Consider the following 23,790-nt stretch of genomic DNA (forward strand, 5'->3'; position numbering starts at 1 on the left):
AAAAGTTCAAATACAGGACCTCGAGTATAAACTTATTTCTTGGGATTATGGATACATGTTTACAAGTTTGTGATTTTTATTTTTGTTTTCGAGTTTATTGTATACTAGTATTTTGTTGACGTAACTGTTTAATGTGTCTAGACCTAGCCCAACAATAAGTATAACGCTTAACATAATCACAAGAATCGTTGAACATTATCTCGCTCGAACTCGGATGGCTCCAACACAATTCAAAGTACCAAAATTTTCTTCTATATAATCAATATAAATAACCTTGGATTTCTCGAACACTCGCACTGACTTAAGTCGGTCCGTTCGGTAATAAATCTTAGAGAATAATCCTCACTAACTCGAACTTGTCATCAATTTTGTCAGCTTGGGTAATAAAAGGTGTGAAAAACTGAAACCCTATCATTAATCAGTGTCATTTTAGTTAATTACAGGTAAAATTTAAGTCATCATTAATTAGGTAGTTTTGGTCTTTAACATAACACTGATTGAAGTTCGAGAATGTTCCGAAGTCGGTATGATGGTTTATTCCCCGAACGCCTACTGGATTAAAACAACATGTCATTAATTTTATGGATTAAGAAGCCATCTAAAGGGGTCGATGTTCATGTATTTCTTGACGCGTGGTCTGGTAGTTCCACCGGCTGCTCTCTGTATTCTGTTGATGTCGTTGGCATTTTGAACATCTTTAAACATCTTAATTGCAGCAAATATGTTGAGGTGGGCTTGTTGTGTCATCTTCTTTATTTTTCTGTGCCACCCTTCGATGTTGTTGTTGGTTCTGGGTCCTTGTGTTCCAAAGTGGTTCCAACGTGTTCGGTCTCCTTCCACCCACTGCTCTATGACATAATCTGTAAAAGTCTGAGTTATTTGTGTGATGTTGGCGTCGTCACGGTCTTCAAGAGTCTGGAACCAAACATCCTCAATGGCGTCCATGTGCAAAGCTTGGACCACTTAGTTTGTTTTATGAATTATTTATTTTTTTTAAATATTTGCTGAGTATAATAACTGTTAGATAATGTTTACTTTGAAAATAATTATTGCAAAATATTAAATTTTCTATTATTTTTTAAACATCATGAATAATGTTGTTAGCTTTTATTTATATATATTGCAAATCGACAATTTTATGCTTATTTTATATATAGATATAGAAAATTATATAAATGTTATACTAAAATGAAGGGTCCATCACTACACATTATTAAATTATGAATGTCTACTTTTCAATTACAGGTAATTTTACAGGTAAATTAATAATTACACACCCCTTGAGAGGCCTCTTAATCCCTATACCCAATGAGATGTTGTTTTAATCCAGTAGGCGTTCGGGGTAACACACAAGTATGATAAAAGCATGATAGAAAATCGCATGAAAACAAATTATTGACCAAGGAACTCGAACTCTGAACGTTTTTAAAAGCGAACACAGCATTTTTAATGTCCACAAATTAACACAATATTCCGAAGCGAACGAGAAAGATCTACGAACTAACGAATCTTCCTAGGAAGTAGGCAATTTCTAACGATAAAGTCGAACTCGGACCGACACCGAAAAAAATCCGGAAATATACGAACTTCAATTCTTCGAACTCCCGATAACTCGAGCACATTTCAATGGTCCCTTGGAGTTCGAGCTATATTCATATCACCAAACAAAAGAAATGAGGAAAATGTAGCCATACCAAATTATCGAAATATTTTTTTTCTTTTAGTCATATATTACATGTTCTGTGCTTTCATAATAACTTATTGAACCATCAAATCAACATAATTCTTTATGATGTTTTACACCTACCTTGACCAGTAGCATTTTTCATCAAAATAATTAGAATAATAAACAAATACTTTCTCATCATTGACAGTCTGAAACTAAATAACAAGAAATTTTAGTTTCGATACTGATCTTTTTTATATACTTAAATAAAGGGACGACGACGGAGCGTCAGCGACGTTTTGTATGTGTAGATGCTCTGATTGACGTATTACAAATATGACGTATGCAGTAAGGAAGTGACTGTCTGAACTTTCAAAACAAATACTCAGCGTTTATTTTCATGCTAGTTGAAACATCAGCCATATATCAACATAGCGGTGCATTACCACCAAATTCAAATGTTTTCCTCATAAACAAGGCTTAAAGTCACATTTTCATCAAGTAGCATAGCCTATATACAATCACCAAAGCTGACACTGTACGAACAAGGATAACTAGAGATTAGAAAAATAAATCATCATTACAAAAAAAAAACAGTTAATTGTTTTATCGAAATATCTACTGCGTTCCACATGTATTGTTGTGTTTTGGGATTTTGACCCATTTGAATCATTCAACTGTTTATGCTCCGTTTTTGCCAATATTTGGTTGGACGATTAAGAAAATAAAAAAAAGGAGAAAAGTAATTCGTCGATAAGTTTGTGATGGTGAATAGTGCACTTGTAAATGCCGTTAAAGAAGAGAAGAACTAAGTGTTAGATAGATCTATCCAGAACAAAAAGGAAAAATTGCAAACCTCAAAAGGGATGTATGTTTAGAAAGGTTTGGAATAAGGGAAATAAATAATCTCTTAAGACTTATGCATAGATCTATCATTTAAAATCTATGTAAACAAATGCAACAGAGCATGGAATGATAATTGTTGTTATACTTCCTGTATAGAAATAATAATAAATACAAACAATATTTTAAGTTGACATTTGTTGTTTGCAAGAATGGTACACCTATTCACGTATTGGTTAAAGCAACAATGGAACTATAATTGATGTAAATATTCATGTGAATAATGTAGAATTTCATTACAGCGAAACATAAAATACGTACAGATCTATGCGATCACAACTAAAACAAAACAGTCGAGCATGAAGTCTTCGACTTTTCTATTTACTAAACATATGTTACAGAGTAAAAACAGGTTTACATTTCAAAACGATTGAAAAATCTTACCATAGATCCATGTGAACCATGGACTGATTTAAAATCGACGGAGCGAAACTAGGAAGTCTCCAACACAAGATATTCCGAAGTGAAATATGAGAAAATTTTAAATCTTACTTCGATTGACAAAAACTAGAGGTATACATACATTTTATTCACTTATTTAAGTGAAGAAAAGTTTAATAAATAGCACAAGGTAAATCATATTTATTCGATGTGAAAAAAAAACGATAAAGAACATCGTCATCATCAGGCTATGAAGATCAACGTCATATGTTTAGAAAGCAGATGAAAACATATATTTTCATTTCTTTAGGACCATCATGATAGGAATATGATAAAGTTGTGTTCAGACTGTTAGATTAATTTATGAAAATATGTATACAAATTCAAAGGTTTTTTCATAGTATTTAAGTAACATTTTTTTCACGCGTGTTAATGTGGATAAACAATTGATTGTTGATTGTGTAGAACAATATCTTAATGTTGAAAATAGCAATTTTAAATGGTAGAATCTGCTATAATTTTTTTAATAAACTGACAGACTTATTAATCAAATTCCATTCAAGGCTTTTTTCCACAAAAAGGGGCTATGAAAACAAAATTACTATTCAGGAAGACAATCTACAACAGATGTATAACAGAGATATTTTAAGCATTAACAGTGGTGTCGATAGTTTTTGCATCAAACAGCATTTACTTGGTCAAACAATTCTGTTTACTACGTCTCGGCTAAGCAGAGGTTTATCAGAAATTAAAACGAAAGTTTTTGTAATGCTACCTCTTTAATTTCAGACCATTTTAGTTAAACTGTTTCTGTTCGTTTTGTATATTTTCTGTTCTACATTGAAAATCAGCTTACAGTTTAGACGATGGTATACAGCAGGTGAAAGCTGTATGAGAACGATGTCAAATTGACATTTTTGTCAAAATTTACCATGATATTTAAAGTTTTACAATAACAAAATAACATAATTTGTACTTCATAGTACATAATTTACAAGGAAGGTCCTTATACGGTATAAGTGATAATCGAAATTTAACTTCGCATCCTAAATGTCAGGTATTTGAGTTATCAGTCAGCAGCTCATTGCCCATTCGGAATAAATCGGTCATTTTAGATGCACTAAAAACAAAAATATTATACGTCCTGTCAGACTGAAATCAGGCTATCAGAGTTTCGGAAGTCATACTCTTTCAACTCATTTAGATTATTATTAAGGTCCGCTTATGTATGTTGTCGACATGGAGGTCACTAAACAACTATGTTTTGCCGGGAAAGAATAGTCTATAACTTCGAAACACGCTTAGTATTTGTCAACCTATTTCGAGATGTTCTGAATTATTAGGTGATTCGCAGAATAATAACTTTCAATTGTCAGTTCCTTATATTTCTCCCAATTTGATTTGTTAAACAAAGTATCTACAAATGTATCCCTTTCTTTGTGGTAGGAGGATACCGTTAGATATGTTAAAAGCAAAAACATGTAAGATAGTTTTATACGCACATATATTTGGACGATGATATTTTTCCTTAGAACGATCTGCCGTCGTTGCTATGACTTAATTTAACGAAATGGAGTGTATGTTTTCGACACAATAAACGACCTTCATCTGTATTCCTCTTTCATCGGGCATTCGACGAGCAGCACGAACCAGGAATTACTCATACTTCCGGCTAAAATTCGGTGTACTTAAACGTTTTCTGTTATGTATGTTGTTATTTTATTTTCCTTACAGTGACTTTCCTACAATCATGATACTAGTTTTCATTGTGAAGAATATCTACAGAATATTTGAATCATATCATTCAATGAAACAGTTGATAGGTACACATGTCAAATGGCATACAAAGATTGTGATGAGGCATAATAACAAAATGATCTTTGTTAAAGCTATTTTATTTGGGTACTAATGTCAAAGCAACTGAAATAACAGATTGCAGCAAATATGTCCCTGATATATCATTTAAGGAACAACCCCTTTATTTTAGTTCGTCATAGGCATCATTGGTATCTTCTGGTTTGTTGCTTGGTGCTGTGAAAAAGATTTATGTAAAAATTGTTAAAACTAAAACCAAAATCAAAAATATGAAATTGCATGTTTCTGGACAATCTCTTACATATGTTTTCGTCGAATTGGTATAGACTAGTTAAGAAATAAATCATGGACACTGCATTTTGGCATTGTTTTACCACGGGCTGGCCATTCATGTCGCATTATTTTACCCCAAGCGTTAGCAGTTTTAATGATTTATTTCGATTCTGATAGGACTAGTTTCTTCATACTGTTTACGGACGCAGCCTATGTGATGCAAAAAAAAATGGCGACCATTATGAAGAAAAATTCTATTGTGGTGTCCGTAAAATTGGATAAAATTTATCTATGACGCGAAAAAGACCATAAATGACTGCCATACGTCTATGAAGTTGGTCATTTGTTTATAACTCTTTTACCACGACTATGATATGAAGAGCTATGGCATTAGAATAACCGTTTTTATATGCATTGTAGTTAAAGAGGTTGCATTACAATTCAAATCGTTCTACATATATTTAAAACGTGTAAACATTTTTTTAAATCAATTATTTCAATACTAGACTATAGCAAGTTTATACTCTTACTTGTGTAAACATGAAAATCATTTTGTTCCCCGGCTCGTCTCATTTGCTGATTTCTATTTCTTCTGAAAAAAAAAGTTTTGTTCTCTGAATATACATTGTAACACAAAGGTATATGAAAATATGAACAAGGTAACATAAGATATAAAACCAGATAAGAAACCACTCACATTTTAACGCGTAGAAAACCATTAGTAAGGTAAGTTATTCAGAAGCGTTTTTTTATTTTGTCAAGTCTTTGGAACCATGGAAGTAAATATGACTAAAAAGTATTCTATTTTTCATACCTAATTTATTGAGAGGTTTTAGAGCACACTGTTACGTCATAAAAATTTTAATTTTCATACTAGCAAATACAACTTATTTTAAGGTATTCATTGAGAAATTCCAAATTTAATGCAGTCATTGGAAAATTTATTCTAAACCTTGTTTTTGAAGAGAAAAAAATGGCATAGGAATTTTCTATAGAAAATGAGTGAAGTTAATGATCTATTTCATTAGTATTTTTATTTCATAACTATAAATTTAACAAGTGGCAAAAATTAAGTAGAATTAATTCATTCTTTTCTTTTTGTAAGCAGTAAATGTATCTCGGTCAGTGCTGTTTTGTAAATATTTGAAATTGAATTTGCCAGATGTTCGCTTTTTTGAGAAATTCGGAAATTTCCTAAATCATATAATATCAAAATTTCTTTACCTATGTTGTATACATTCGAACAATAAACTTTGTCCATTCAAAGTCCTATCAGGATAAAATGAAAAAATGATGTTCAAAAATAAATATGGTCCACCTTAGTTACTTACCTGTTAATGATAAGCAAAATTACAATAACAACGACAGATATCACGATTGTTGTCGTAGTAACTGACACAAAAACTGGTAAAGATAGTCCCGAAGATGCCGTGCTTTTACCATCTAGAATAATAATAATATAGACATTGTATAATGTTAAGTGTACATAAGTTTTGTTGCATCCGGTATAGGACAATAGATAGGGAAAAATATCAAATGTCGAATTTTAAAATCAAGAATAAGCATGGACAAGTAAATGCATTTCAAATACTTACCAGTGCATATCGGTGGTGGTGGAATCAAATGGTTATATCCGCTACAGGTAGAAGGACTAGATGTTCCATAAAAGCCCGCACAATAAAACGTAACATTCTGATTAAAACGAAGTACTGGGGTGTTTGGTAGATACTTTAAGTTCCTTGATATGTTGTTTAATCTGCAGGATATTTCTGGAGTAATATAAATTTTATAGTTGTTAAACACTTTAAGATACCTTAATACCCAAACAAAACGTGTTGTTTTAGCCAGAAAATTGTAACCGCCTTTGAATGGTTTTCAATGATGTAACACCATAAATAATTTATTTGCTTCGGTTCTCATACCTTACGTTTCAAATATTAGAGAGAGAAAAATTATTATTACGCTTATATACCATAAATCAATAAATTAATAGACTTTGTAACAATTTATGTGTTAAATGACAAATGTCTGAAGGCAAATCAATATATATCTCTTACACACATTTCTAACGTATCCACCTTCTCCAGGGAATTTATTTACTAGTACCATGGGAACACACGTCATAACAGTTGATTATAACGTTAACGGCAATTAGACACATAAATATATATACCAACCTTTGGAGCAACTTTGTCCCGTCCATCCCTCTTGACAGTCACTAGACGGACAAATCCCAGTTATGAAATAACAGGGTTGCTTTATGCAACGGCATGTTTCAATACATGATCTACCAAACCTTGGGGGTATGCATGCTTAAAAAATAATATAAGTGATATCAAAACAAGTAACTTATCACTCTATGTTATTCCTTGCCATGACATTCGTGTTACACAGCAGCCGAGAAAGGCAGTATCTTTCTTTGTAATTTATGGTTTTGGTAAAACTTTGATATTAGATCATATGAGGTGAACAAATTAAGGTCGTTATGCTATGTATGATACTGAAAAATGAGGTTCACCATTGGAACAAATATAGTCTACGCTGGATTTACCGAATTATTCATGCAAATAACTGCCATGTTGTTTTACTCTGTTACTTGCAAACACTTTAAAAAAGACATATATCACTTCTACATGCTGTCTGTAGTTCATTCAAGCACCGTTTACGCAAGATTAACTTGGTCTTCTAAATATCAAAGCTTATGCGCAGTGTTCATTTTGTATTCAGAAAAGACTTGAGATGGCTTTAAAGTATTTATCGTTTAAAACCAGTGTCAAATATCAGCATTTTTTATCACCTATTGCGATCAAAATTTTCAATTATAAAAGGCTATTGCAGAACCTCGAGATTGAGTACTTCAATGCTAAACCACCTGACTGTTCTAGCAAAAAATATCCATTCAAATATGGCCCTTCTGGTCACGTCGTTAACCATCTTCGGAAACAAATCTCTGCGTAATATCCTTTCTAAAGGTCCCAAGTACCATAACCACGCTCCATAAATTGGAATTATAACTTTAAAGTTCTTATGGATGCCGTCGAGGACTATGCAAGAAAATGGATAAAACGATAACAAGAAGTCATTGATTGTCTGTCAGAGTGGTTAAAGGCCTTGAGGTCTTTAATTTTGAAACGAATGAAAGTTTTAAGTAGGTCAATCAGTATGTTGTCGTGTCAGCGGACAAATCCCAAAACAACATTGTTTTTGTCTGCAAAACGTTTTACACCCAATGTTTATTATCACAGGTAGACGTAGAAAAAAATAATAAGACCTATACTGCTACCACATCCTCAAAAAGAAGAGATTGTGGAAAACCATGAATCTGTGCTATCCTCTTTTGGTCTCTCTATCAAGGACGATGATTGTGATTTACCATCTATGTACTGGATTCCTAAACTCCATAAGAATCCATACAAACAACGTTTCATAGCTGGATCTGCAAAATGTACCACCAAACCTCTCTCAAAACTTTTAACTTCTATACTTCTAACTGTCAAAAAGGGTCTGCAGTCCTACCACAACACTTGTTACTCCCGTAATGGTATTAATTCAATGTGGATCCTGAAAAATTCGAAAGATCTTTTGGAGATAACCAGTTCAAGACTATTATCTGAATATAATAGCATTAAAACCTATGATTTTTCAACACTGTATACTTCTATTCCCCATACTCAGTTAAAATTCCCGACTTAAAAACATTATACATCGTTGTTTTTCCAAGAAAGATGGTACACCTAGATACAAATATATAGTTCTTGGTAGAGATTCCTCATACTTTGTAAGAAATAACTCCAAAACATCTTCCAAATAAACAGAGGAAGATGTTTACAAAATGCTGGAATTTTTAATCGAAAACATGTTTGTCTAGTGTGGTGGACGTGTTTTTCAATAAACGGTCGGAATTCCAATGGGAACAAATTGTGCTCCTTTACTTGCTGACCTATTCCTTCACTCTTATGAGGCTGACTTTATAGCTGATCTGATCCGAAAGAAAGAATATCATTTGGCTAGATCCTTTAATCTCAGTTTCCGCTATATAGATGACGTATTATCTCTAAACAATCAAAATTTCGGGGATTTGATGCATCGCATCTACCCTAAAGAACTTGAGATAAATGATACTACATACACTGTGAAGTCAGCCTCTTATTTTGACCATCACTTAGAAATCGATGGTAAAGGAAAACTATTGACCAAACTTTACGACAAACGTGATGATTTTTCATTCAAAATTGTCATCTTTCCTTTCATCTGTGGCAATATTCCTTCAGCACCTGCGTATGGAGTGTTCATATCACAAGTCATACGTTATACCAGAGCTTGCCGAAACTACGCAGACTTTTTGTATCGCACTAGAACTCTGACAAATAGGCTTCGATACAGGGTTATGTTGCTACAAGATTGAAGTCATCACTACAGAAGTTTTATGGTCGTCATCATGAACTCGTGGATCGTTATGGTATATCCATCTGCACCATGAAAACTGATTTATTCAACGAGTCATAGTTTTTCTTTTCTTGTTTGTGTACCCAGGATGTGACTTTTTATGAGCAACTCGGTGGGTGTTTCTAGAAAAGCAGAGGACGCTTACCCTACCGGTGCACCTGGTCCATGCTCCCATTTTTTAGTGAAGTCCGAGTTGCTCATTTGCTTTTGTTACTTTGTATGGTTGATTTTAGTTACTTTATGTTCTTTGTTGTGTATGTCTGTTTTCCACGTCTGGTCTTTGTCCCTGGATTGCATTCTTTTGATTACCGCTATAACCTTGGTTCCCTTGATTACTCTTTTATTCGAATTACTATCTATTGTTTTCTATGCTCTTTCAGTTTAGATTTTATTTTAGTGTTTGTATCAAATTAGAAAGATTAGCATTGTACTTGAAGATCCACTTGACAGTTGAAAAGCAAACTAACCTATAATGAGGTATATATTCTGCATATTTTTAGAAGATACCACTGTATACAAGCAATTGTGAGGACGCTATTTTTTTATATCGAATCATATAGTGTAGTTAAAATTGTTAACTTATCTTATGTAAGTTTGCAAAGCCTCTATGAACAATTAAAAAATTGATTACTTTTGATTTTATCCTGAAAAAAATTCTACAAAATTTTCAACAGCTGTAAATAAATGATTCAGTCTATTCAAGTTAAAGTTTGCATTATCGTTTCACATTAACTCTCATCTGATGATTTTTGTTGTTGTTGTTGTTCGAATGCACGACTTTCTTTTTGAAACATAAAATATAGTGAACCGCATACATAACAAACCTTTATTACAGAAAGATCCATGATAACCATCATTACAGCCAAAAACACAAGCCCCAGTCTCTGGATGACAGTCACCGTCACAATTCAATGGACATTTGATACCACACGAATCTCCATATAAACCAGATAAACAACCTTGTTTTAAGTGAAATAATGGTGTGAATATTTATTTTTTGAATGATTTAAGCGATAAAAACAAAACAGTCCATTAGTTTGAAACAGCTACTATCAAATTTAATATAAAAGATGTGTGTTAGTTTTCCCAAAAGGGACAGATTTATTTTGTTTCGTCGGTTTTTATCTTCGACCCTAAACTGAACATGACACGCGCAACTCGATGGGTATTATTAGAAAAGTAGAAGACGTTTAGCCTACCGCTGTACTTTGTCCATGATCCCAGCTTTGTTCTGTGGTCTACGCTGCTCATATTCATTCACCTGAATTTTGTCATTTGTTTAAAGATACGATGTCCTGTCAAAAAGATTTCAGGTGAAAAAATCTGTAAAATTTAATGAGTAGATGAATAGTTGATTTACCTAAAATTTCCACTTCACAAATTTGCAAAGAATCTTTTGCGTTTGATAATATCACATATCTGCCAACAATAACAGGATGATTCAGAACATATTCATGGACGTGGAACGGGAAAGTGCGTGTTTTATTCATATTGTCATTTACTTTCACTTCCTCTGACCTTGAACTAGTATTTGAGATATATATGGAATAACTAGACATTGATGCTCCTAGATTGCAAAAAAATAATGAAATTATTTAAACATTTATGTAAGACAAACGTCAAATATTGTATTTGAGGTTAGAAAAGGCGAATGACTATGAATAACTATGAATATCCTACTAATACAATGTTTACCAGTACACACCATTTTTACTATGAATAATAGTAATTGATATCAGTTGTGTTTTTTTTTTCAACGGAGGTTAATTTGAATTGCATGACGTCTTCACTTCTCTTGATAATACACTTACTGGCGACTTTGAGCACTTTGTAAATTGTTTACGACTTACATATCCATTTTGGTGCGTAGATTATAATATCAATAATCACTTATACTGCAATGCTTTTTGGAAAGCTAATTCCTTATATTATAATTAGTTTTTAACACAATTTTACAATTTGATACTTGACAGTCTACATTCAATTGTAACAAATAATAATGAATGAGGTAAAATTACTTTGAATTTATCACTTACAATTGCAATAACATTTGTACCACAAAAGAAATTTTACTTTTGTTTTAACAAATATCGTAAAAAAATGTCATATGAAGTCGATTTATAAGTACCAGTCGCTGTAAAGAGATTTGATGTGCTGCAATACATGCTTTATACAATTCTTTGTAGACAAATAATTGTTCTGAAGCACTCTAAAATGTTGTATTACCATCTCTGAAAACAAAATTAAAATTCGTTATAGCTCGGAGTTGTCCAGTATCAATCTGTAACCATGAGTTAGTACCATTCAGCGTTATACAGGATGTTTCTCTCTTGTCACCATCCGTTAACTGTGACACTGGTTGACTGGATGAATCAGATTTTATCAATATTGGATTTGTAACTATGTTTCCTATAATTATTTAATGGTATGTTTAGTAACAGAAGCATATTACTTACGCACCATGTATACTAAAGCCAACAGAAACATACATTTCTAAATTTTAACTTGAAGAACTCCACTCCAATTTGGAATTAGTTATTCATTTGAAAATGAATAAATAAGTAGTATTCAAAAATTTCAATAAAAGAATGCCAATGATTGATGGTTGTAATTTCTTTGAACTACGTAATGTGTCAAAACATGTGAAAATGTATTACCGTTACTTGAAGTACCAGTTTTTTTTTTCTTTTTATGACAGAATATATTGAATACAGATGAAACACACTAGTTGTTTGCAATCGCAATTTCTAGCCAAAGTAATAAAAGATGCATAGGAATATAGAAGTTTTAATCAAGAAAAACGGATAGAAAAACACACCCGTTACATTTATGAGGCTTTTCATGTAAAAACAGCAGGCAGATCTTATGATATGGGTGGGACATGGTAAATTTTATCCCGCTTTTTTGTTTCAATGTAATGTTTATAATCCTTTGAAAGTCCAATAGTATAAAGGTTTTTTTTTTTTTAAATCGACAATGAATGCTCAGATAATTACTTTAAAGTTTGTTAACATTGCAAAAAAAAATAAAGAGTTGTTTCCCTCTCTCAACGAATTTCAATGCCTTCTATGTAATTTATTTTTCTTTAACTATTGCAGTTAATCGAAAACTGACACTCGACTTTGAGAAGGATTCGTTAGTGAAACAAAATTTGTTATGTGCCAATAACTGCCTGACTTTTGTATGGACTCCCTCTTAAAAGGTAACGGTATTAGAGTTAGTCACATACACATTCCACAAAGGAACTAAAAAGTGCATCCAGAAACCGTAGCACCATTCCCTCTATTCTGACAGGCAGGACGAGAAATATACCATGACAATGATATTAAGAGAGAATACCATTGTAACTAAGGCCAATTTTTGTCCTATCTTTATTTATAGGTGTGAGTGTGTGTGAACAAATTGATTCATACTTAATAATCATGTATAATATATAATATTTCAAGCGAAAAAAAATCAGCAAATGTGTTCGTTCACAATTTAATTTTGGTTAAAAGTATAATAATGTAACTCTAAATGCTCACGTAACTCGCATATACCAATAATTGTAAATTTTGTCGTGATTTGTACGGAAATCTGTCTATTTCTTTTGCTCTCAATTGCTCTGCGAGTTCTTTACGTATCAGTACATCATACATTATTTAATTCCATATTACTATGAACCCACTGTCATTACAACTCTAAAAACAGCCTGCCTGTTTCAATATTCCACATTGCATATCAAATTACTGTTGTACAATGCCAGGGTACAGATACAGTTATTTTGGTGATCAATGTGCTTAAAAAGGCAATGCAGAATAGTATTGCAGCAGTTTACTGATGCTTTGTTTGTTTGTTTGTTTGGTTTTTTTTTTTTTTGGGGGGGGGGTTCTTTCTTCTTTTTTTTTAATTTGAAGTTCCCCATTAACTGATATCACGTTTAACATGAGTATAAGGTAGTACTTGCCTGCTCAATGATCATGCGCGTTACGCATATTTTGAACAAAAAAAATATTCAACTAGTATTTGACAGAGGTCAAAATTACATAATTCATTTATTATCAACAACAGTGAACAACTATTTATTTTATACTTATGGACACACATACATAGACATAAACAACACAAAAACAAGCTTTAGCTAATGTAAATGTTTATTATATAATTATAAAATTTAGCCTATTCAATTTTCTAGAAATTTAAAGCGCAGTATGCGCCGATGTTTTACTCGGAGACGGTCCGAATGTCGATTTTCATAGTGCACACTTGTCGTCCGATAAACAAAAAAACAAAAAAACAAACAAATGGTGAAACAGGACATCACCTATTTTGGGCTAAGGAGAATTATTCAAACCCCAAGACAAAAAACCCTGACCGAGGTCAATTGAATAGTTGACAAAAGCAACGTTAAGGTTTTATAGATCAGAGGAAAAAGTAAACAATCGTTAACTTACAAACATGGTTTACAAGTGGCTAGTTTAACACTTTGTCGAAATTAAACGACTTATATTTGTACTCACAGACTATCATATTGCATTCGCACGCTTGTGCGATATCATATCTGCTCGGGTCAATTTTCACAAATGTGATCTTCTAACTTAATAGCGAGTGACTATTGAACACCTTTAGGTGGTGTCACTGGAGTTTTCATGACCAAATCGATAACAACCGAGAAGATCAAAGGTACCCTCACAGTCAAAACAAAGTATGTGGGCGAAAACCTTTGTTTCTGGTGTTCGTACCAACAATATTTCTTTTAATATTGGTTCCCGAAATAACTCAATTGTAACAAAACTAATTTTACTACATTTAAGAGATTCTAAGTTATCGAAACATTTGTTTTATTATATAACCTTTTAATTGCAGAGAATTAACTCTAAAAACACGTTCTAAAAAGATATAAATATAGATCTAAACATTCCTACAATTATTTAGCCAGACTTTCGAGAAATGTTGTTTTTTCATTTGTTTTGTAAACAAATTCCATTATTTTGTTATGTTCTGTATTATAAAGGTTCTAATGGAATACACAATAAATTGTTAGCTACTTATTAACAATGACAAAATCTTTTTACGTTTCATGTCAAATAAATCATGTACCACGCATACTGTTTCACTTATTTCATTTTGTGTTCGCATATTTTCATTATATTTCATAATATTTCAATTCTAATGATATGTTAGTACTTACTTTTATTGCAAAACAAACCAGCACGTCCCTTCAGACACCCTTTAGTACACAATCCATTACTGGAACACTCATTACTAAGACAGTTACCGGAGCTGCATCACCAGATGCATGTACCGTTATTTGGGTGACAGTGATGATCTATACAGTAAGAAGGACATGGGTTCTTACAATCTTCTCCCCACCATGACTTGTAGCATCCTACAAAGATGTTTCTACATTTACATTTGACCGTTACAAGAATTTTCATAGATCATTCATGGTCTACAATACTGTCGCATTAAATAACTTGATAATTCACTTGAAGTAGTTAATGATTTAAAGGCAAGGTTTCAATTATAGTAGACAAACGATTATCTTTATTTTGTAATCATATGTTTTGAGTGGATAATAATGACGCAACGGACATTTAAAAGCCCACCTATAACCTGGACATCACACAACTCCAAAAGAGCTATGTCGCTGTATCCTCTCGGATAATTGACACCGTTCCGTCGTTCGTTGTAAATAATTACGTACTTTCCTAACTGATTACACGTTACATTTTGTACTATTTTTGGAAGCGTATTTCCTGTGTGACGATAACAAAGATGGCCATCATCTGGTTGACTGGAAGCAGAGGATGATATCGAACTGTTTGTGACAAAAAGGTAGTAACCTGCAAGTCGGCCAGGTGCTACAAAACCAACCGTAAAATGATATATAAGTAAATTTTCAATTTACTTTGACTTAAGGTCATTCTCTAAGTGAAGAATGTTCCGAAATGTCAACTTTAGGTAATACTGCTAGTTTTCAGTTGAGTTGTGAAATCATCGTGAAACTAATTTATTATTTTTGCAACATAATAATTGATTTAAAAACTTATGGGAATAATTTTAGGAGAAAAATGAATAAATAATATTGCTTTCTAGCACAGGAAGTATGATAAGGAATAGTTATTGTGTATATTTATTGTGTTTCTAGTTCGATGCGAAACACAACAAAATATTTAATGCTTAATGTGAAGAAAATGAGGTCATGGTTAGAAAAAAAGAAATAAAACAATTACAAACCAACTCATATCGTTTTCATATAAAATCTCGTTGAAAGAGAAATGAAATATCAAAAACGAAACGACAAACAAATACCTTTTGATAAAAGAAAATATACTGAACATTGGTCTTAAGGCCACAGACATATCATGAGTTCAACCAGGGAACTTACAGTTTGAGCGATAATAAATTATCACATTGGAAACGAAAACTTTGTCAGAGGGAAAGGTTAACATCCACCATGAAATATTTTGCTTCGAATTAGTCGCTGAACACGATCCGGCATCAAAATCATGTGAAGGTCCTCCAATTATAGCAAGATCTGCATATCGTGTTCTATAATTAGAACTTTGAGTAGCAGTGCCATTTCGTGAAAGGTTTTCTGCAATAATAATAAATAAGCCAATGAACAAAAACACAAAAAAAATACAATAACAAATATTTTTTCATTAAATTTTTTGAAACTGGTCACTTCTATACTTAACCTGTTAACATATCTGATAAACATTAAGATGGGAGTTGCCTGAATCTGAACTTCATATACGTAAAATGTCTTTTTACTACAGATGAATTGTAATCAAAGCGTCAATAAGTAATCAAGGGAACCACGATTCTAGCGGAAATCAAAATAATGTAATCCAGTGACAAAGACCAGACATGTATAACAGACACACAAGACAAAGAACATAAAATAACCAAAATAATACCTACAAGGTAACAAAAGTAAATGAGCAACTCGGACTCCACTATAAACTTGGAGCATTGACTAGGTGCACCGGTAGGGTAAGTGTCCTCTGTTTTCTAGAAATACCCGCCGAGTTGCTCATATAAAGTCAAGTCCTGGGTAGACAAACGAGAAAAGAAAAACTATGACTCGTTGAATAAATCAGTTTTCATGGTGCAGATGGGTACAACGTAACGGTCCATTTGTTCATAATGACGACCATAACACTTCTGTAGTGATGACTTCGATCTTGTAGCAACATAACCCTGTTCAATGGAATCCGCAGGAAAACACGACCAAGAGGTAGACAGAACCAAAAACGTCCAGACAAGTTCAACAACAAATGAGATGATGAAGGTGGGTTACAATTGGCATGAAATTGTTCGTAGAACCAAAGACAGAATCAGGTGGAAGATGATTGTTGATGGCTTATGCACTTCTCAAGAGTAAAGTCAAGTAAGTCATTCAATGGTCTTGTTTAATATTATTAAATGTTGCAACAATATAGATCTATATACACTTTGACACCAACCTTGAGCAGCTGATTCTTTGAATAAAGCAATCAGAATCAGTATCAAGCGTCTTTTCATCGTTGACAGTCTGACCAAAATGTTAATTTAACTCCTGGGCTGATTGTTATACTTTATATTGCCAAGTATGATAGCAAACATGCAATCTACAAAAAAATCGAAGGCCTCCGCTTTCTAGATATACCCATCGCATTCTAGATATTATACTAATTTGTCTAAAGTTAAAGAAATTAAGGATGCAAAAACCTTCCGTCGTCATAAGGACACAATATTCATCTATAAGTTTATGATGGCGGATGACACACTTTTAAGAGTCTGTCTCAGAGAAAACCATGTAAAAAGTGATTTCAGCAATTACTAAAAATTTATAGTTCACTGGGTAGGACCCCATGTGAAACAAAAAAAAAATGCCAAATATTTTTTCCGTAAAATCCAAGATGGCCGAGATATGACCGCCATATTGTTTTCTGATAATTATCTTGGAAAATGCCAATTTTCTGGTCAAAAATATGCAAAATTAAGACAATATTTATTTAAAAAATTGATCAATGAACGTAATTTACTAAATGAAGTATAATTAGCCCGTTCTAAAACAACAAGTAGATTGTTATAATCTTTGACCAAAAATCTATTAAAAGGTTTTAAAATTTGGAAATAAAAAAAAATCCTTATTTTTATCACATTTTAACATCTTCTAATTGCCGAAGTAGCGCTTTAAGATTTTTTTTTATGTAAAAATGATGATGCACCCTAGTAGTATATCGAAACAAAGGCTGTGACTTGGAATTTATCAAATGACAATTTTGAAGCATGAGGAATTGGCATGGTGTGGCGAAAATTGCTACAAAGCAAAATAATGTTGGTGTTCATCACTGACCCTTTACTTTATTTAAAGCGTCTTTACAAGAAGTAAAATCTAGAAAAAAGATTTGTAACTTCATACTTTTATGTTAATAACATTAGTAACTCCGATGTACTGACATATAAAAACAAAATATATACTGGGGAGGGGATGAAACACTAAATACCCAATAGAGGTATTCTGCCAGCATGTTCACCAGAAAAAAAAAGAATCATTCATAAATGTGTATATCTACAACACGATCAAAAGCATTCATCACCATTAAGAATAGTTTCCAAATAAAAACACTAATATCATATATGGCACATCAATAGAACTGACAATGAATCTTATGACAAAAGCATTAAATATCCTTAAAGGGAGATATTTTTGAATGGATTATAGAAATATAGTAGTTTTGGAGTTACATGTTCATGCAGTACAACGTGTGTCTCACACTGGCAACCTACTTCTTTAGAATTAAAATATCATGCCAATATCTGAGAAAAGAGATTCGCTTTTAATTTCCATAACATGGCATACATGTACTTTTATGAAATACCCTTAGACAGTCTTACTTGCAGACATACATGTACATATATATGTAACTGTAACTTATGCATGTATGTGTATATATGCAATATGTGAATTTCAAACACAAAAACATTTTGTACATTTGTATTTTTTTAACAAGGTTGGTAATGTTTTATCCAGTTTGTTTCCATGCAATTCCCACCATAAGCTCCAGAATTTTCAAAGTCTGGATTAATCAATTCGGTTCTTTTTCAATTGGAGGCTCTTAGCTTTTCAACACTTTCTGTACCCTCACAATCTCCTAAAAGACTCCCTTACCTGCAATAGAAATAGACAAGCTCTAAATTTTCATGATAGTTTTTTTGAAATTATTTTTGTCTTTATTGACATATTTTAACAATTTTCAAACAATGCCCTTTAATGAATAAATTGTATTACTCAGAATTTCAATAAATACTAGGAATCACCATTAAATGTACATGTATGTGCATGTACAAGTATAACAAGCAAGTAGGAAACCTTTTGAAAAAATTTTTTCAAAGGGACACACCTGGTTGGCGGTCTCATTGGAGAAAGGGAAAACAGTAATAATTTTCATTGGAAATTTAAACTATTCTCGCTTTGGTAAATACCTGAATGGGTTGGAATAAGCTATTCAAAAGAATCCAAGTACTTACTGCGGCTCTAATAAATTGAATATTTGAATATGAAGTCTGCTGCTGTCCATTGCTACAATTTGGCAGTAAACCTGTCTGTCGAATGACAAATTTGTAATAAAAGTTATTCCCCTTTCCTAAAAATGTTAAAAAACGAAGCCAAAGTCTAGAATATAAAAAGTAACTATTCCATGCCTATTCGGTACATTGTACTATACTCGGCGTCACATAAATAACATACTGTTAAAATTTGAATAAAAATATTTTCTACGACTTTATTGAGACCTACCGTCGTTTAAATTGTCTTAAATGACTTGCTCATTCGTTTAGCCAAACGGCTTCTCCCTGAACATTGAATCGTTAAATTCCGGTCAGATTTTAATTCTAGGTGCCAATATTTACATTGTAAAAAGTCGGCCATGTTTACAGTGATCGGGTTGCTAGGAGATGTTGTTTACGTTTAAATGGTTTGTCCAAAAACCGAAGAACCCAGAATGCATTTCGGCGTTATTTCGGATATCTCGGATTTATTTTACGCGAACAACGTACAATACCGAGAAGTTAATCAAGCAGACGATTGTCACCGGAGTTCGACGGGAACTTACGAACTTCGTTTGTAAACAAATCGTCCCGTAGAAACCAACATGGCGGATATTAGTATGGGATTTTTCCGTAAGTATTTGTTACGCATGATTTAAGCTAAAAGCGACTTGTTCAGGGAGAAGCCGTTTGGCTAAACGAATGAGCAAGTCATTTAAGACAATTTAAACGACGGTAGGTGTCAATAAAGTCGTAGAAAATATTTTTATTCAAATTTTAACAGTATGTTATTTATGTGACGCCGAGTATATATATGTTTATTGTAATTTTTTGTACATGTGCAACTTCAAAATGTACATTTGTACTTTTTTAGTAGTAATCATAATGTTTTGGACTATTTGATTTTCTTAATTTTCAAAGTAATGATATATCCGTACATTTATCTTACCTGTCTTTATTGAATCCATGATTTCTGGCGTAAGACTTTCCATGATTCTGTCCAACATTAATCAGTACATCATTTTGGTCTATCCTTCACACACATATCGCAACATTAAAAAAGTGTTATTCTGTGTTCTCCTAAGGCCTTTAAAGCATCGCTATAATTCATGCTAAATAACAGTATGCGTTGGACTTGTAGGCGAATGTTTTGAATGGATAAGCATTGTTTCATAACAATCCACGGTCCCCACTACTCCAGCATTATTACCAATAATTACGCCTATATTTGTTCGTGACAAAGTTTAAAGAAACTCAAGTACGAGTTAATCATCTTTTTTAAGCTGTGTAAGTTTTATTATAACGTAGAATATGAACGTTTTCCAAACAAAGAATGAACAGAATGCAGGGGATGGGAACATCTAATTTTCTAATTGACCAAATCGGAACACAGTAATCTCGTCCCAAATATTGCTTTTATATAAAATAATGTTTTTCAACTTGTATATAAATGCGATTCAGAGTTCGTTTGATTTCAATCTTTTAGTTGACTGCCTTTAATGTATAAATTGTAAGAATATTGGCATATGGCATGTATAACATATGAAAAAAAAACTGCTACATAAATTTCAAAATTTGTCGAAAAATACCTCTTTTTCAAGTGTAAGAAGTTATGAAAATGTTAAAATCCCAGCTCGACATTTTAAAAATAGGTAATGTAAAGCAATACTGATATTTTGAAAGTAACTATAGTTAATATTAAGCGTTACTTCGGCTATGACATTCTTCCGAGTTACCCATATCAAAATAGAAGAAAACCCCTTTACTTGGCAGCCTGCCATTTTTTTTTGTATTTACCATTCTAACACTTTCATTTTTTAACTAAGAAAATAGTCCAAATTCAATGATGAAAAAAGGCGTAAAATAAAAAAAAATATGTAAATACTTTAAAATGACTGTTACTATAAATGTTTGAAAAGAATAATAAGCATTTTTGTAAATCTTAACTTACTACCTTCAAACCCCAACATAAATTTTTAGTCAATGCAAAAATGATTTGTGGACATGTGGACAAGAAATGAGTTTTTGCATGGTTTTCTCAGAGACATCCTCTTAAACGCTGTTAATCAAGAGGTAGAATAACTGTTGCATTGATAACATACAGTAACCAGATAAACATTGCGTACAAAATGTGCTTGTATAAATTTGATAAAGCACTTAAAAAACGTTTCTAACACTGCAATCAAAAGTAGATAGAGCATAACGATTAATATATAGAGCGATCATTTTACGTTAAGTAAACAAAAGCAGCAGACCACGAATGATTGATGAGTAACACTTCCTGGATAGAAATAATGAAAAAAAAATAATATTCTCATTCTATTTATTAAGATATTTTGAAAGAGTCTATTTATTAAGATATTTTGAAAAAATGATACGCTCAGTTAACGCAACAAAAGAACTACTATTGATTCTGTGTGACTTATGTTTCATTTCACAACAATACAAATGGAAAACGGACAATTTTAATGCGATCACAGTATGAATAATATTTTCGTACAAAAACGAAATTAGTATATTGTCTATATGAAAACAAAGATACAAAGTAAAAATATGTAGAAATAATTGTTATGAAGAAATCTAGGCCTACCATTGATAATTCTGAACTATGGATCGTTTAAAGTCGACAGAGCGAAACTAGAAAGACCCGCCCAAAAGAAATTCTAAATTGAAATAACGGAACGTTTAAATCTATAATTATCTTTTGCCAAAATTCATTTGACATGATAAACAACATAGTCTGAAAATAACGATATGCCACTACAAATGATTTTATGACATTTTGGGGAAATAAAGCCTTATTGAGACAATCAAACAAGGAAATACTACAATTTTTATTCCTGTAAACAGTATATATTTTTCAAATTCTTAATTTTTGGAGATCCATGGAAATGATTGATAATTTCTTATATTTTGTCAAAAAACTGTAGCTATGGTAACATAATGGGAAATGAATATTAGTTTTATGGACAAATGTTTTATGTCTTCTCAAAACTAACTGTCAAAAGACAGGATTTCTGAAATATCAGGAACTTTAAAACTGCAAGGGAAAGTAAGCAGGCATTGAATTGTTGTTAAAAAACCAAAAATATGTGTACCTTTTCCTGCTCATTTGTTCATTACTTTAATCAATAAAGTTCGTGCATGTTTCCAAAATGATGTAGTGGGCGGAAAGATGATCGTGAACTTAAGCTTTGTGTATACAATAACAGTAACCTCTCCTAAGGTTCAATTTTAGATAAAATCATATTTTTTACAAATTTTTATTCACTTTTAGAGACAGATCTGGTCAAAATATATGTTGAATAGTTATGAAAAAACGAAAATATTTCTTATATGAATATCTGTAGAAAAAGTAATCAAGGGAACCAAGATTCTAGCGGAAATCAAAAGAATGTAACCAAGTGTCATATGCCTTAAATGTAGAACTGACACACACACAACAAAGAACATGAAACAACCAAAATAATACAAAGGAACAAAAATAAATTAGCAACTCGGACTAGAAACTGAGAGCATGGACCAGGTGCATCGGAAGGGTAATCGTCCTCTAAAAACACCCGTCGAGTTGCTCATAAAAAATCCAGGGTAGACGAAAGAGGAAAGGAAAAATATGACACATTGAACAAAACAATTTTTATGGTGCAGATTGATACATCGTAAGAAATTGGGATATCGTCTTCAAAATATCCTGTGACAAACTGAAATGATAAAATTTTATCATACTTTTTTATGACAATTAAATGTAAAACAGTTGACTGCATTAACCAGAAAAATATTCACTTAAACTATCTTATATAAAGGTATATTTGCAGTTGCCTGCAATAAAACTGTTTAATCTTTTTTTAAATGCAAATAATATAGTATTTCAAAAAATTATTACGAACAACATCTGAAAAATCCTTATCATCTCACGTTAAATTAAACTGACGATGGAGTTAGGTTAATATAAACTATTCGAAAACAATCATAATCCTATAGATTCATACCTCTGCACGTAAAACCCTTAAAAGGGGTGATCTAAAAAAATATTAAAACTCGAAAGACATTAATATATAGAAGGTTGAAATATATCAATAAAACGAAATCTACCAACGTGTCATGAATCCACAAAATGTTTCTACATTTTATTCCTTTTTCAACTATTATGCCAAAGTGTACCAATAATTCTATACCGTTTAACACAAATAACATGTCCAGCTGTTATCCAGTACTGTGTAGTTAGCCGATATAGTGTAAGGTATCACAAGAGGATAGCAGTTAGCATAAATCTTATCTGCTAATAGTTCTGCTTTTTTTTAGAAAACTAAGTACAGCAATAAATCCGATTCGGGAATCCTTCTTGATATTTGCGAATCAAAACTGTCCCACAATATGGATTAGGGGGGACTCCGCTACCTAAATGGGATTCTAGTTCCCAGATAAATTTTATTGTCGTCACTTTTACAAAAAACTAGCATCTATAAAGGACAGAATTACAAAGACAAAATAAATTCAAGGACTATTTGATTACTTTTCTGAATCAGTACTTGTTTTTGTTTGATTAAAACGATCAATACGTGTGAACTTAACATAGGCAGGCAAATCAATTATAAGCCATGTCAAAGTTCTGATTCTTTTTTATCTAAACTTTGCTTCAAAATAGTCACATCTGATTTAGATCTCATTTTTATTATCATTATAACAATGTCTCACTAGGAAATGTCACAATAATACACGCAAGTATGACTACGACGACGACTACATCTACGAGTACGACGAAAAGGGTTTCCGAATAGTATAAA

At 32.2% G+C, this 23,790-nt stretch overlaps 2 protein-coding genes across 7 annotated transcripts in view; both read right to left on the reverse strand.

Annotated features, from left to right (window-relative positions):
• The window catches only part of LOC148628873 (uncharacterized), a 33,013-nt gene extending 29,916 nt beyond the window's left edge, over window positions 1-3,097 (reverse strand). Inside the window, exons 1-2 of one of the 2 annotated variants that reach the window (XM_088596127.1) lie at window positions 2,954-3,097; window positions 1,808-1,881 (exon numbers count right to left, since the gene is read on the reverse strand). In XM_088596127.1, the coding sequence (XP_088452253.1) occupies window positions 1,808-1,881; window positions 2,954-2,973 (94 nt within the window). In that variant the 5' untranslated portion in view covers window positions 2,974-3,097. The remainder of the gene's footprint in view (window positions 1-1,807; window positions 1,882-2,953) is intronic. The other variant, XM_088596117.1, reaches the window with a different exon arrangement.
• A 1,732-nt stretch (window positions 3,098-4,829) lies between these two features.
• LOC148628874 (uncharacterized) lies at window positions 4,830-21,655 on the reverse strand. Of its 5 annotated transcripts, XM_088596156.1 has the most exons (12): window positions 19,956-20,544; window positions 15,923-16,064; window positions 15,171-15,327; window positions 14,655-14,852; window positions 11,613-11,715; window positions 10,845-11,051; window positions 10,309-10,443; window positions 7,216-7,350; window positions 6,634-6,807; window positions 6,370-6,481; window positions 5,569-5,630; window positions 4,830-4,981 (listed from the first exon to the last, which is right to left on the reverse strand). In XM_088596156.1, the coding sequence occupies exons 5-12, from the start codon at window positions 11,647-11,649 to the stop codon at window positions 4,929-4,931; spliced, it is 915 nt and encodes a 304-aa protein (XP_088452282.1). In that variant the 5' UTR covers window positions 11,650-11,715; window positions 14,655-14,852; window positions 15,171-15,327; window positions 15,923-16,064; window positions 19,956-20,544; the 3' UTR covers window positions 4,830-4,928. The 5 variants fall into 5 exon arrangements, with proteins under 5 accessions (XP_088452282.1, XP_088452291.1, XP_088452279.1 ...); XM_088596165.1 differs by lacking the exons at window positions 15,171-15,327; window positions 19,956-20,544 and adding an exon at window positions 21,597-21,655 and having other exon boundaries at window positions 15,855-16,064; XM_088596153.1 differs by lacking the exon at window positions 15,171-15,327 and having other exon boundaries at window positions 15,855-16,064.
• Between the last annotated feature and the right edge of the window lie 2,135 nt (window positions 21,656-23,790).

The sequence above is a fragment of the Perna viridis genome, chromosome 1, assembly GCF_037379345.1.
Source record: "Perna viridis isolate PV_CMFRI_1.1 ecotype Kerala chromosome 1, ASM3737934v1, whole genome shotgun sequence".
NCBI lineage: Eukaryota > Metazoa > Mollusca > Bivalvia > Mytilida > Mytilidae > Perna > Perna viridis.

Excerpts from the sequence above, each read along its gene's own strand:
- LOC148628874 (XM_088596165.1), bottom strand. The coding sequence starts at position 11,649 with ATGTATTGCAGCACATCAAATCTCTTTACAGCGACTG. Across the intron at positions 10,444-10,844 it reads TTGTGAAGTGGAAATTTTAG|GTTGTTTATCTGGTTTATAT; the intron begins GTAAATCAACTA and ends ACTTAAAACAAG. Across the intron at positions 5,631-6,369 it reads ATTTTGCTTATCATTAACAG|AAGAAATAGAAATCAGCAAA; the intron begins GTAAGTAACTAA and ends TTTTTTTTTCAG.